At 36.3% G+C, this 12,811-nt stretch overlaps 1 protein-coding gene across 1 annotated transcript; it reads right to left on the reverse strand.

Annotated features, from left to right (window-relative positions):
* Positions 1-516: 516 nt before the first annotated feature.
* ube2d4 (ubiquitin-conjugating enzyme E2D 4 (putative)) lies at positions 517-6,782 on the reverse strand. Its single transcript, XM_041999878.1, has 7 exons — positions 6,503-6,782; positions 4,999-5,062; positions 4,818-4,849; positions 4,637-4,714; positions 4,405-4,510; positions 3,371-3,464; positions 517-3,135 (listed from the first exon to the last, which is right to left on the reverse strand). The coding sequence occupies exons 1-7, from the start codon at positions 6,524-6,526 to the stop codon at positions 3,090-3,092; spliced, it is 444 nt and encodes a 147-aa protein (XP_041855812.1). The 5' UTR covers positions 6,527-6,782; the 3' UTR covers positions 517-3,089.
* Between the last annotated feature and the right edge of the window lie 6,029 nt (positions 6,783-12,811).

Consider the following 12,811-nt stretch of genomic DNA (forward strand, 5'->3'; position numbering starts at 1 on the left):
ATGGGAGCAAATTTAGCAAACGTACCCCAGGATGCAGAGCACACAGGTAACCAGCGAAGTGGTGGCGCCCCACTCTGATCACTTATTCTAAGTAAATAAGTTCCTAGGCAAAAACGTGTTCAAGGCCCCATAACTTAATGTACATTGTGACAAAAAGGAATCCAAATTCAACATTTTGTGTATTATGCATTAGAGGCTTGTGACATTATATATATAGTAATTGATTTTCCAAATATAAAGAGAGAGAGAGAGAGAGCAAACTTATCTATATGCTCATGCAGGCTCTACCTGTCTTAACTGTGCCCTTTGCCTTGTGCTTCCTTGGCTCATACAGTGATTCTTCTGAGTCTGTGCCAAATCTTAATGCCATTTTCATTGTCCTTGCCTGGCGTTTTAACCAAATTTGTACTTTTTCATATATTATTGAAGATATATTTTCTTTAAAAGCAGTTGCTCCTCTCTTTGCAAGGTTTTACCCATCATACCCACCCACACACAAATAACTGCAAACAGCAATAAACCAAGATTAGTTTTATTGTTATAACAAGGTCAGTTATTTTGTTTATACTACGTGAAGACATGTAGGTTCATGATGGCAGTTGAAGCACACTTGCCTCAAATTTTAAGATGCATGAAGGCTGGTTCTGCATTCAGAGAAAAGCCAGATTGTGGTACTGTTCAAGCAGATTTTCCATGTCTTTAAATGAGATGAATAGCCCGTTTGTGGGATACAGCCCTGTTAGCAAATTTACAGTTTATGACACATCCTCTCGATATATAAAATGAGGGTTAAGGCTAGAATTTTAATTAGAGGTGTTAGATGAATTGTAACGAAATCCCTGATATCTGGCCAATGGCTGTGAGAAGGTTTTTCCAGAGTGCAAAGCATGTCAAGCTGCCCATCTAAACTCTACTAAGCACACTGGACAAGGGAAGTCAATGTAGCATCTCTTGCATTATGATTTGAGGCTGCATTCAGGGAGACAGTTGGAAGATACTCAAATAAACAGCCAGATGAACTACAATGCAAGCAGGGATCAAATTAGTTGTAATACAGCTGAAATCCATTTTCTTCTGCTTATCCATTAGATTAACAGAAGAAAATGCATAAACTGAGATCTTGCAGCCTTTTCCTGCATTTAGAGGCTATAATTGCAAAACACTTTTAGTATAATACTGTATTTCAAGACTTGTTTTGACTAGTTACTCTACAGCAGCTATAAATTCTATATTTAGTGCTTAAATCATGGTGTTAATTCTACAATCAAAGTTTCAAGAATCCATCATGCTTAATTATGAACTTTTCTGTATGAACTGATTTAATGTCTTAATAGCAGAATTTCTTCCTTCTCTTAATATCCATCAATTCCCTTTATAATGGCAGCGTCAGCATACGAGTCCTGATTTTTTAAAAATCACTTTTCATCTACCCTTTTCCTGCACTTACAATGGACTATATTAAAACTATTACATTATGTCACATCACAATCATGTTCCATTTTTTGTGACACAAATGAGAAAAATAAGCCTAAAACTAAAGCTTTCAAAGATACAATACAAAAAGTCACAAATGTTTCACCCAGACCAAATGTTTTACTGTCAGTGTGAATTATTCATTCCAAAATTAAACAAAACATTTGCAGACCCAGTCATGAATATGACAATGAACAAATTCAAAGCTCCACATCACCTGTTATTTAAAGCAAATGAAACAGCCATGGCAAGTTACTGTGTTTATTCACCTCAAGTAACTACATGTTTATGATTTCAAATGACTAGGTTCTGCAAAATGTGAACTTAGTTCAAGTCCCCATTTTAAGAACAAGGGACACCACCTGAAACCAAAGGCCATTTCATTACAGGATCATTTATGTCTCACAACAATATTTAGAAGTTGTTCAAAACCTGGGGTTGTTCAAAAGAAACTAGCAAAGAAACCTGGAGATATATAGTGAGAATGACAGTACTTCTTACACAGCATCTATTCTTGTGCAACACAAGACTAGTGTTAAATCACATTGCCTCTTCAGGACACACTGGCTTGTTGTCAGGTGAATGGAGATGAGTTCTATTTATACTAGAATTACATGTGCCCTGTTTTTTCCTTTTTTTTTTAAATCATAGTTTGATGCTTGTCAAGGCTGACGATGTGGTTTGATACCTGAGTTACTGTACTGAGGAGGTGGCACACAGCTGAGCTTTATGCCAAAGAGTAACTGTTCATAGCAAAACAAAACAAGTCATATGACAGTAGTACTATACTATATGAGCCACTGATGGATACTTATATAGGATCAAAGGGCAATGAAAGCATATGTGAAAAATGAAAATTGACCTTTACCCAATGAAGTCCTACAATGTCTGGGCCTGCCAACTCATAAAAAGCAGCTCTCCAGTGTCCTCAAAACTGCAAAATACTGTTTAATTTTCAATTGCAATGGATGATAGAAACTAATCCTTTTTATGCATTTCACATTGTTTCGGGGTAGAGACAGTAAATGCCAACAGTTAAGCTGTTGGTAATGGCACTATGCCATTTTGTGTTCAACGTGGAACATTCTGCCTCAATTGCACACATACCAATAACATAACAGTGAAAGGCCACTAAATACATGGAAATACAGTACTAACAAGACATCCAGTGGGACACAGACAGTACCTCTGAAATGAAGGGAGAGTAAATCTCCTAAATCAAACATTTTGCCACTGAGAAGCATAATGATATGACTCACTGACAATGAAAGTAAAATATATGAACAGCAAGAATAAAAGGTAACAATCACAATAGCAGGAGTAACAGTGTAAAGTTCGAGTGTGGCTTTAGGGACTGAAGAAATTCCTGTATTCCATATGGGAGTGCTTTAGGAGTCCATCACGTTCTGCTCTGCAGATCCATACAAGTTATGAAGGACAGCACATGGTAGCAGCTCAGCACATGGAAAGCCAAGTGGCACTGTACCTCATTGTATCACTTCCTTCGTGGCCGTTGTATCGTTTTGTTTCCCCCCCCTCTGTTGCTCATTTGCCTCAAGTTAAAAATCCTTTCTTGTTCTTTTGTTCTCATTTGTATTTTGATCTCTCTGGTGTCCTCACATTGCATACTTCTGTGTCCATTCTCTTGCTAATTTGTTGTACCTGAAGGAAAAGGAAAAAAAAAAAAGAAACAATAGCAAAAACAACAAAACAAATGTGAAGTTTAAACCGGTTATAAGCTTAACTTGCAAACTAATAACACACACACACACATATATATATATATATATATATATATATATATATATATATATTTATTTATTATTTTTTATTGAAGTTAGTGTGGTAGCAAGATCAATCAAGGGCTGTGGTAAAGACACTTATGTTTTGCACTCACTTTTCCCTGTCAGCTTTGTATGTATGGGCAATCTCTGGTACCAGAGGGTCATCCGGATTTGGATCACAAAGAAGAGAGCAAATCGACAATAATACTGTGGAAGAATACACCAGAAACTTAAAAGTTAGAGTAAATTCACAGACTCAATCAATACAAGTGGAGGCCACTTAATACTTTTTGCCAAACTTTTGCCATTTTAATTTCTTAAATAAATATCCAGTTAAAAAATGTCAACCTTGTCAACTGTGGCTAAAATATGAGGCTTTTAGATAGAAAAATCAGCGTCAAAAGCCAGGTGGCTGGTAAATTTGTGACGGGTACCGTTTTGTTTTCTATCTGAACATGGTGAAACTTTTATGACCCTTATCAAGCACCATAACTACTGTGATGTAAATTAATCAAATTGGGAAAGCTCATTTTGCATTATGTGCTTCATATGGTATTTCATATGCTGCTTGTCTATTTCAGCTTTGTCAATGTTAAAAAAAACAGCATGAGTTAATACGATAAGTGTTGTTCAGCTAAGGTTTTATTTACCTCAATTTAAGACCCGTTAACTCATACATTTTAAGACCTGATGCCTGAAGTAGAATACCCCAGTAGGGAAGCAGTGGGCCCTGTCAAAACTGTTTAGAAAGGATTCAATGAATGTGACAAAAAGTCTAAGGTGAGCCTCGAGCCCAAGTCCACTTTTAAATCACATCTTTTTGTCAAAATGAAAATTGTTACGGCTTTAAAGAATAACTGAAACGTTTAGGAATTCATCTCATAGGCCGAAGAAACTCCTTAAATGAATGTTTTTTTTTTTTTTTAATAGTTTTAAACTTATTTTGTGGTAAATAAATGACAAATATTTTGTCATTGTGGAAACTTTTTAGATTCTCAGCGAACCATTCCAAAATTAGAAATTTGAAATTCTGACAAACACGAGTAGAAAATGATCTTGTAATAATTAAAGTGTGATATTCCGATTAATAAAATTCTAATAACACAAACAGTAATTCCAAAAATAATGACCCAGAAGTAAACCATACCTTTTGATACTGTAAGTGCAGGTGACCACTGTGACCTCAGTATGTCGAGACAAATACTTCCATTGCTGTTGATATTAGGGTGGTATATTTTTGTTGTGAATGCAACCTGTGCCAAAATATGAAAAAAAGCAGAAAAAAAAATCTTATGCAGTCAATTATTCACTCTGCCATAACAGAGTGAATTTAAACAAATTATTTGCTTCAGCTGATAACATATGAAACACAATCTTACTTTTGGTGGTTTGAAGGGGTAATCTGTCGGAAAGTGAATGGTGAGGAAAAACACTCCACTCTGATAAGGGCTGTCACTCTGAAATAAAAACAGAAACAAGTTCAGATAGTTTTAAACAATTTAATAGAGTTTTGCATATTTAGACTGCATTTAAGCTGGGTTGATGTAATGTGTTACTTACAGGACCCATTATTGTTGCCTGCCAATGAAACACTGGGAATAAATAAAAACAATAGAGGACATAATGTTGGATTAAAATTCCTGTTATACAATGTGAAACTCTACCAAGTTAATCTTAAAAATTGATGTCACACAAAGCAAAATACCATGTTTAGGCATTCAGCAGTTGTTTTGCTACTTACAATCATCTCCAACCGGTCCAGCAGAACACTGGGCAGGAGGGTCTCTCTGCAGGTCTGACAGTTCCTGAAATCAAGACAATCACATGCAGACTTAGTCTTTATTATTATATATGGAGACTAGTAATTATGTATAACTGTCATACCAATATAACTGATTTACTCATCTTTTCCTATTCCTTTTATGTCAATATTAACTTCAGAGTGACACTAAGCACCATCCTTCTAGAGCAAATGTTCAACTGAGCTTCTTTTATTATTTAGAAGAAAAAAAATACACCCACTATGATCATGTGGTGTTTGATAATTAATCTAAATACTCAATAATAATTTCAAAAGATGTTCATAACAATGAAACTGTCAAAAGAAGTGCTTCTGAATAAACAACTAGTAGGAAAGCAACATGGAATTAGAGCTGTAAATAGGTTTGATTCACAATATTTATGGCTTTGAGTAAATTAAGCCATCTAAAATTAAAGCTAGTAGCTGCCTACAAGGGGGAGCTGAACCTCAAGTCCAAGCTAGGTTATTATTTCTTCATGTCTATTTAATGTTTGTGTGTTAGCAGGTCCAAATCCCAGCTGTGAACATTTAAAAAAGACTGTCATAGAACATTAGACTCCATCAGAATTTTTATCACTGGTTTAGATTAGCCTGTAGAGCTTGACTACAAAGATCACAAAACGTAAAAGTAGCAATTTACTGCTACAAATTATAACCAATAGAAAAAAAATATTGTTCTACGTTAACCTCAGTAAATAAGTAATGACTGCAAGTGACCAAGATCCATTAGTATCACAGCTAACACGACAGAGCACAAAAACAAAACAAAACACTAGATGCTTAAATAGAATTAAGCTCGTTATTCAACATCTCTTGAAAGGAAGCGTATCTATTCTGTTATATAAATACACACCATGGCCTGCTTCCGTGCCCCATTTGCCATTCCATATATGGCAACACTGACTCTAGGGTTCAATTTTGGCAACCATTAAGCAGCTGTCATTCGGCGACTAAACACATCATCACTACAGTGTTGGTGACAAACTACAAGGATAAAGTCAAGTGGCAAGACAGGAATTTAATGGCAAATCTTGTGCATGCCAATTAAGCAACCCAAAGACCACACATACAAACGTTAGCATTAACAGCTAAGTTAACGTTGCCTTGTCGATGAAGCTTTTACCCAATATTGACATAGCTTAGCAACTGCCCAAAAGTAATACCAAACCTTTAATGCTAACAAACGTCTAAATTCCAAATAAAAGAATAGTCTGTCGGTTACTGAGAGCCACCGTTACTGTAGCAATGCACCAACAGGGCTACCGGTAGCTAGCTCGCCTTTGTCTTTGAATTATTTTTAAAAGAGGGCACAAAAAACAAACTGCTATGGCTAATTCGACTTTCTTAAAATGCTATGCACTGATATTATTTAAACAGAGTGTGCCAAACTGATAAACCAGAATCACTATAAAGTATATCGGACACACGAAGAAAATATACTCACCTTCTGAATTCTTTTCAACGCCATTGCTTCAATGGCTATGCTAGTTAGCCTGTCAGCTAACAGTTAGCCCCTGACACATACAATTTTGACTCTGTGGCCGCGTACTTCCAACTCTCTCTTTAGGGAAAGTCAAGAAATCACGTTTGACATTTAGCAAGTTTGAATGTTTGGGCTCTAATAAAACCAATGCGGCCAACTGTGTGATATAGACTGATCTTTCTTCAGACTACGAGACAGCCGAGATATTTTGCTTTCTCTCTCTCTCTCTCTCTCTCGTCCCCACTCCTCTCCGTGCCAGGCAAACGGTTAATATCGCGAGACTTCTTTAAACTCAGTCCAAAACGTGCATTGTTGTAATTCAAAGTACTGATTTCAGAAGTTATAACGGGGTCCATTTACTGGAGCTCAACTTATTTCACTACAAGTGGAAGCACTACTACTTTATATAGGGTTTATATCCTATTTTGTATTAAGATTAAAATTTACCAGAAAGTGTCATTAACTGAAACTACACAGTAATGCTTTCCAGAGAATGTGGTTTGTCTTGCTACAATAAAAAAGGCCTTCCCTGAAAAATATGTTGTCAGCATGGTGTTGCCATTTTAGTATTAATGTTGCATTACAGATGTGCAGATATCCTGTCCTTGTAATCCTGGATTAAGAGGTGTCCTTGGTTTTCAACAGATTAGCAAATTTTGATTCACTAACCCACAGGGCAGTTTTCTACTTCATGTCAGTCCAGTCTGATATTACATTTTCTAGTTACATTCTATTTTTCTTTATATAGTGGAGTTTTGGCTAACATTTGTGGATTACATCAGAAGTGTCAATGAGTCAAAGTTATTTGTACAAGAGATTTGTTTCAGATTCAGTTGTTTATTTTTATTTAACCTTTATTTTACCAGGGAAGTCCCACTGAGATTACAAAATCTCTTTTTCAAGGGAGCAACATTCCAAATTCCATTACAGACAGTAATAATTAAAACAACCAATAAAAAAACAAGCAACATAAGTCATACAGTAATATCAAGCAATGTAGTGCTGCCTGAGTGCTTCAAGATTGCAGCCTTTCAGTTTTGGTTTTCAGGCTTGTCTTCTGCATTCAAAGATTTTTCCAGATTCTTAGGGGTTCAGCCAGTGATTTGTAATTTTTGTTTAGGAACCTTCCTAAAAAAAATAAAATGGTTGTATCGGAATAGCAGTCCTGATAAAAAGCTTGACGAATTCTGTAAATGTTTATAAAATGATCTTCATTGTTCCCTTTGTCATAAAGCATAGGACAGACTGGACCATTCTTTATGAAAGGAAATGAGACAATTCTGCCTCACAATTCCTTGACACAACAGTCAAAGAATTGCTTGTTTATGTTCATACAGTGCTGACTGAGAAGAGAAAAGAATGTAAGCAGCCTGTGACAACAAAATATTGAAATTTTGTGGATTACTTTACCCCTTTTGAATGACCAAACTTGATGATGAAGTATTATATAAATTATAGCCTATCTGTGCATTGTAAGATGATTATATACAGCCTCTAAAAAACAATGGGATAAGAACATGAAACGCAAGTTATTAATTTGCTTTTGTGAAATATGTTTTGAACAAGAGTAGTTTTAACACTAAAGATGAATATCACAGCTTAGTGTAGAGGTGGTTAGATTGTCACTGCAGTGCTGTTATATGTTACCAAGTCCTTTGCAAGGTTTCCTATTACCTTTTTTTTAAACCACGTCTGTTTTTCTAGAGGTCAAGGCTAAGGAGCTAAGGAAAAGATTATAGAAGGCAATTTTCCGGAGCGTTGATCACACCCATTGCCTTGTAGCCTAGAAAACATACAACTTCACCTTGAGAAACATGAATTTGAAATGGGCGAAGCTCTCTTCATTTTTATCTCTAAAACATCCACCCATCCATTTTCTATATCTATATACACTTGTTCCAGTGCAAGGTTGCTTCTAATACATGCATGCTCTATTTTTCTACCCAGTCAAGATACACACCCATTGATAATTAATCTGATTAATTAAAACACCTCAACAACTGCAAAAATACCGAATGTTGCAAATGCATTAAAAAATGCACATATGTTTCAAAATAAATATTTGCAAACTGCTGGCCTGTTCCCATCCAATTTTTTTTATTGGGTATCAAGTCACTTTGTGAAAGTATTTTTTTATCTATAATATTTTTGTGTCAACCTTTAAGTAATTATGCAGTCATTACAACAGTTTAAATGCATTCATATGATCAGAAAGTTTATATGTATTGAAAATATATTATTAAACACCAACTTTAGCATGTAAGCTGAAACCAGGTGTCCACAAGATGTCACTATTTGAAAGGAGCTCAAGTACACAGAAATTACACAAGTGCATTATGTTAGATTGTGAAGATAAGCTTTTGCCGCAAGGTGTTTCTTCAAGCTTTTACTATATTTATTTTCAAATTAAAGACTGCATGCAACAACCCAATTTGAGTTTTGAATTCATATTATTTCTTTCAAGTGCAATCGTGCATAACAATAGATGAGTATACAATGAAAACCAAACAAGTGTATTATTTACAAGTGCATAAAGAATAGAGGAAAAGGTCTGTAGAATTGTTAATTCAATACCCAATCACTGTAAAGGCATATTCATCTGAGTCAGCTGCATGCTCCGGTTTCTGCTCAGCCTTGTCTAGCAAAGACTCATGAGCTTCCCTTTATATGTCTTAAACAAGGGTGAAAAAAGAGCTCTCATTATTTTAGTGAGTATGTATGAATGGGTCGCAGTGTTCATTCTTCTTAAATGGCTGATTCAGTGTCAGGTTGAGGATCCTATCGTCAATGTGACACTGAGAGGGACCATTTTCCTTTGGTAAACTGAAGATTCCTTCAGATAATATCTTATTGTTTGCTCATCTCTGTGCTCTCAATGACCTGCCTGTCCTCAGGGCTTGCCAGTAATCAGATTCAGCTAGCAGCAGAGGTAGCAGTTTGGGTCTGGTGCAGCAGGGGCCTTGTTTTCTGAGTTTGTCTACTTGGAGAGGCCATTTATCAGCATGAGGTTTTCAGACACAGTCAAGCCCACACTTTGTTGTCTTTAAGCCTCTATACACAAAGCCTCCCAGGCTCACACGGCAGCAGTTTCCACTGAAATCTCAAATCATGTTGATTTTCTTGCTACTATCTGTTTAAACCAACAAGATTTGTAGCTGCCAGTGACAGTAATGATTTCAGCTATCAAGTGGTTTGTTGTGCTTTGTAACAGTTCAAAGCAATAAATATATGTGTTCATTTCTATAGGGCTTTGCATCATTGAAGCATTTGGGCAAGTTTCTCACCTTTACCAGGAAGTTGAGTCTTTAGTTACAAGAATGGTGCCCTTAAGTTCCCAACTAATGTATGACCCAAGGTGTGAATATGGCAGAAGTGGGATGATATGGGTGGGGGTAGAAGCTCAGTTGACCTGTCTCCTGAGGAATATAGTCTATGCTGCTGTTATTTGAAACCACAGACTCAGCAGACCCCCGTGATCTGCCTTTATGGTCACATGAAAGTTCCACTGTATAGCAGAAAGCATTACCCTCGTTGAAGCAATTATGTTAAAGCGGTGTATGAGCTTCAGTATATTCCCCTCAATGGCACTTTTCCCATGGCTGCCATGACAATGCACATATGCTCACTGTCATTTTCAAAATTAACTTAAATGGGTCTTGCTAATGCCTAAATTATCCAATAAAAGCACAACCAATTAATGCTGAGCACAAGCTAGGCTCACAGTCCCCAGAGGTGTTCTACCTTCGGTCAGTCTATTAGCTTTCTGAGGACTTTCTTATGGAACAAAGATCCATTGTTCCTACATACTAAGAGATATTTGTTCACTTCTTGTATCAGTGGTCTTGATTTGATTATACACACAGGCAATATGTGCAAGCAGTGCTCATGTTTGTAGGGAAGTCAGCACTCTGCACAATCAAATAATTCTTGAGCTAAGCAACTGGAAAAAGGGTCATTATGTATGGAGCAATCAGAGTTTCATAGCCTATTTCCTTAGCTGTGATTTGATTTTGCTGGTCAGTGTTAAGATGGCCTTTGACCTGGAAAGTTTCAGAATTATTACCCAAATTATATACATTTTTTTCTTTACTTTTAGCTTTTCAAATTCCATTTAAAAGTTTTTGAAACAAGCTGGTACATGAATGTTTGTTTTATTTTTTCTTTCCTTCCTTTATCATCTTACAAGGTTGACACAACGCAATCATATACTTTGTAGATTCAAGGAAAGCTTATCAAAAGGAATTAACAAGCATGCCGGATTAATTTCATGATATTTTTTGTTTGCAAGAAGGGGTTTTCACTCAAGCTTTTTATACAAATACCACATTTTAAAAACAATCTTTATTTAATTAGTACTACAGTATATGCTATGTTAAATGAAAAACTGCATAAATACAAATTTTGAGAAGTTATCATTTTTAGATCATTGCCATTCTTGTTAAATAATTGTTCATTTAGCAGTGTTTTAGACATTGATGAAAATAGATAAAGTTCTTATCCATGCATGTTTTATTTCCCAAAACTGGATGAAACAAGTATAGCATAACAATATTATGTGATGTTAATATTAAAAATAGTTGTTATTGTAATGTTTTCTTGTGCTTCTCTTGAGACTCAGTGAGGCTCAGTTATGGTTTCATCCTCCAAAAATGATTTAAGAGTTTTTTCTTTCTTTCTTTTTATTCTTCTCTGGTGATCATGATTTAATGTCTCTTCAGAGAGAGCAAAAGGAATGAGATCAGATCCAGTCCCCTGTGCCTATCCTCATCTGATCCACCCTTATCAGATGTACATCATGTGGAGCACAGACAGAACCACACATATAGTCATAAAGAACCAGTAATCCTTTGGGGTTAAGCTCTTATAGAGCAATCCCTGGGGCCCTCTGTGTCTTTGTGTTGCACCACACTTCTGGCATGATGATTGGTGGCTCTGGAAACTGTTTTACTGGGCTGCTCTTGCAATGAATAGTCTCCAGAGCAATGGTAATAACTAGTGTGAGTGTTGACTAATACATTTAGTGGTGACTCTCCCTAATCAAATGTTTTCCAGCTGTTTGAGCTCAAATGATAAATTCAGGTTTTTCCAGTTTGCTGGGCTTCCTTGAGAGACAAAGAAGGGATTTCCTCCAAAACAGACAGGCAGTGGCAGCACCAACAAATGACATGGTACTCTTTTCAAATAGAAAGTTTGACTAAATATAAACTTACTATCTGCAGCTGAAGCCAGTGCAGAAATGAGGCGGAAAGTAACAACTGGAACAGCATGTACACGTCTCTGTGGGCTGCTTGCTGGAACAGACAGAATGGAATTTAATGATAAATGATGCAAAAAGTATCTATGTAACTGTAACATGACATGACGTAGGTGAAAGGCAAATATCCTTGTTAAGTTTCTACTTATGTTACAGCCAGATACAAGCGCACACACACATATGCAGATGCTTTCTTCAGAAAATATGAGACATCGGAGCATAACTGCTGCAACAAGGTTCAGATTTTAAAGCTGCCACCTGTTGTTTGACTGGATTTACTGTGCAGAGGTGTGTAGTTAGCGTCTGTGATTGTGTGTAAAAGTGACTGGGGCATGGGGGGCTGTCCATCCTGCTGCACAATAAACAGTTTGTTTCCCAGGAGCACCCCTCATGTTCCTGTTGTTGGCTCCATCAGCGCTCACTGGGAAATGTCCTGGCCTCTATTGTCAAGGAGGTCAGAGGTCACAGGATGCTCCTAAAGGCCCAAAAGGGGAGGTAAGAGGTTGGATAGTGAGGCAAGATAAAGAAATACATGCACACACATACACATACACACACAAATGCACACGCACTCCTTTTAAAAAACAAAATGCTAAAATAGCCTCTTGTCACATTGTCCTTTATTGGAAATCCATGTCATTATCAAGAGTTTCAGGAAATGAAACCACAACAATGCTCTGACTGACTATTTCATATTGAACATCCTGATTGCTTTTAGTTCATTTTTAGAGCTCTGTTCTTTACATACATTCTTTGCATATCTTTGTCCAATTCAGTCTAAACGGCAAACAAAGAATTAATCTTATCATGAAAAAAAAAATAGAAAAAAGCAGATAGAAAAGGGGTAGTTGCATTATGCATTATGTTTTAAACACAAGTGGAGCTGAGACACTGGCTGTGACATGGCGCAAATCTGCTCCTCTGATTGCAGTGACCTTTTCATAGCATTTTACATAAAGAGTCAGATGAATCCTGTGTTTTTTGCATGATAATTAAATATGTCATCTGAAAAGAAA

Source organism: Melanotaenia boesemani, chromosome 11 (assembly GCF_017639745.1).
Source record: "Melanotaenia boesemani isolate fMelBoe1 chromosome 11, fMelBoe1.pri, whole genome shotgun sequence".
In the NCBI taxonomy this organism is placed as follows: domain Eukaryota; kingdom Metazoa; phylum Chordata; class Actinopteri; order Atheriniformes; family Melanotaeniidae; genus Melanotaenia; species Melanotaenia boesemani.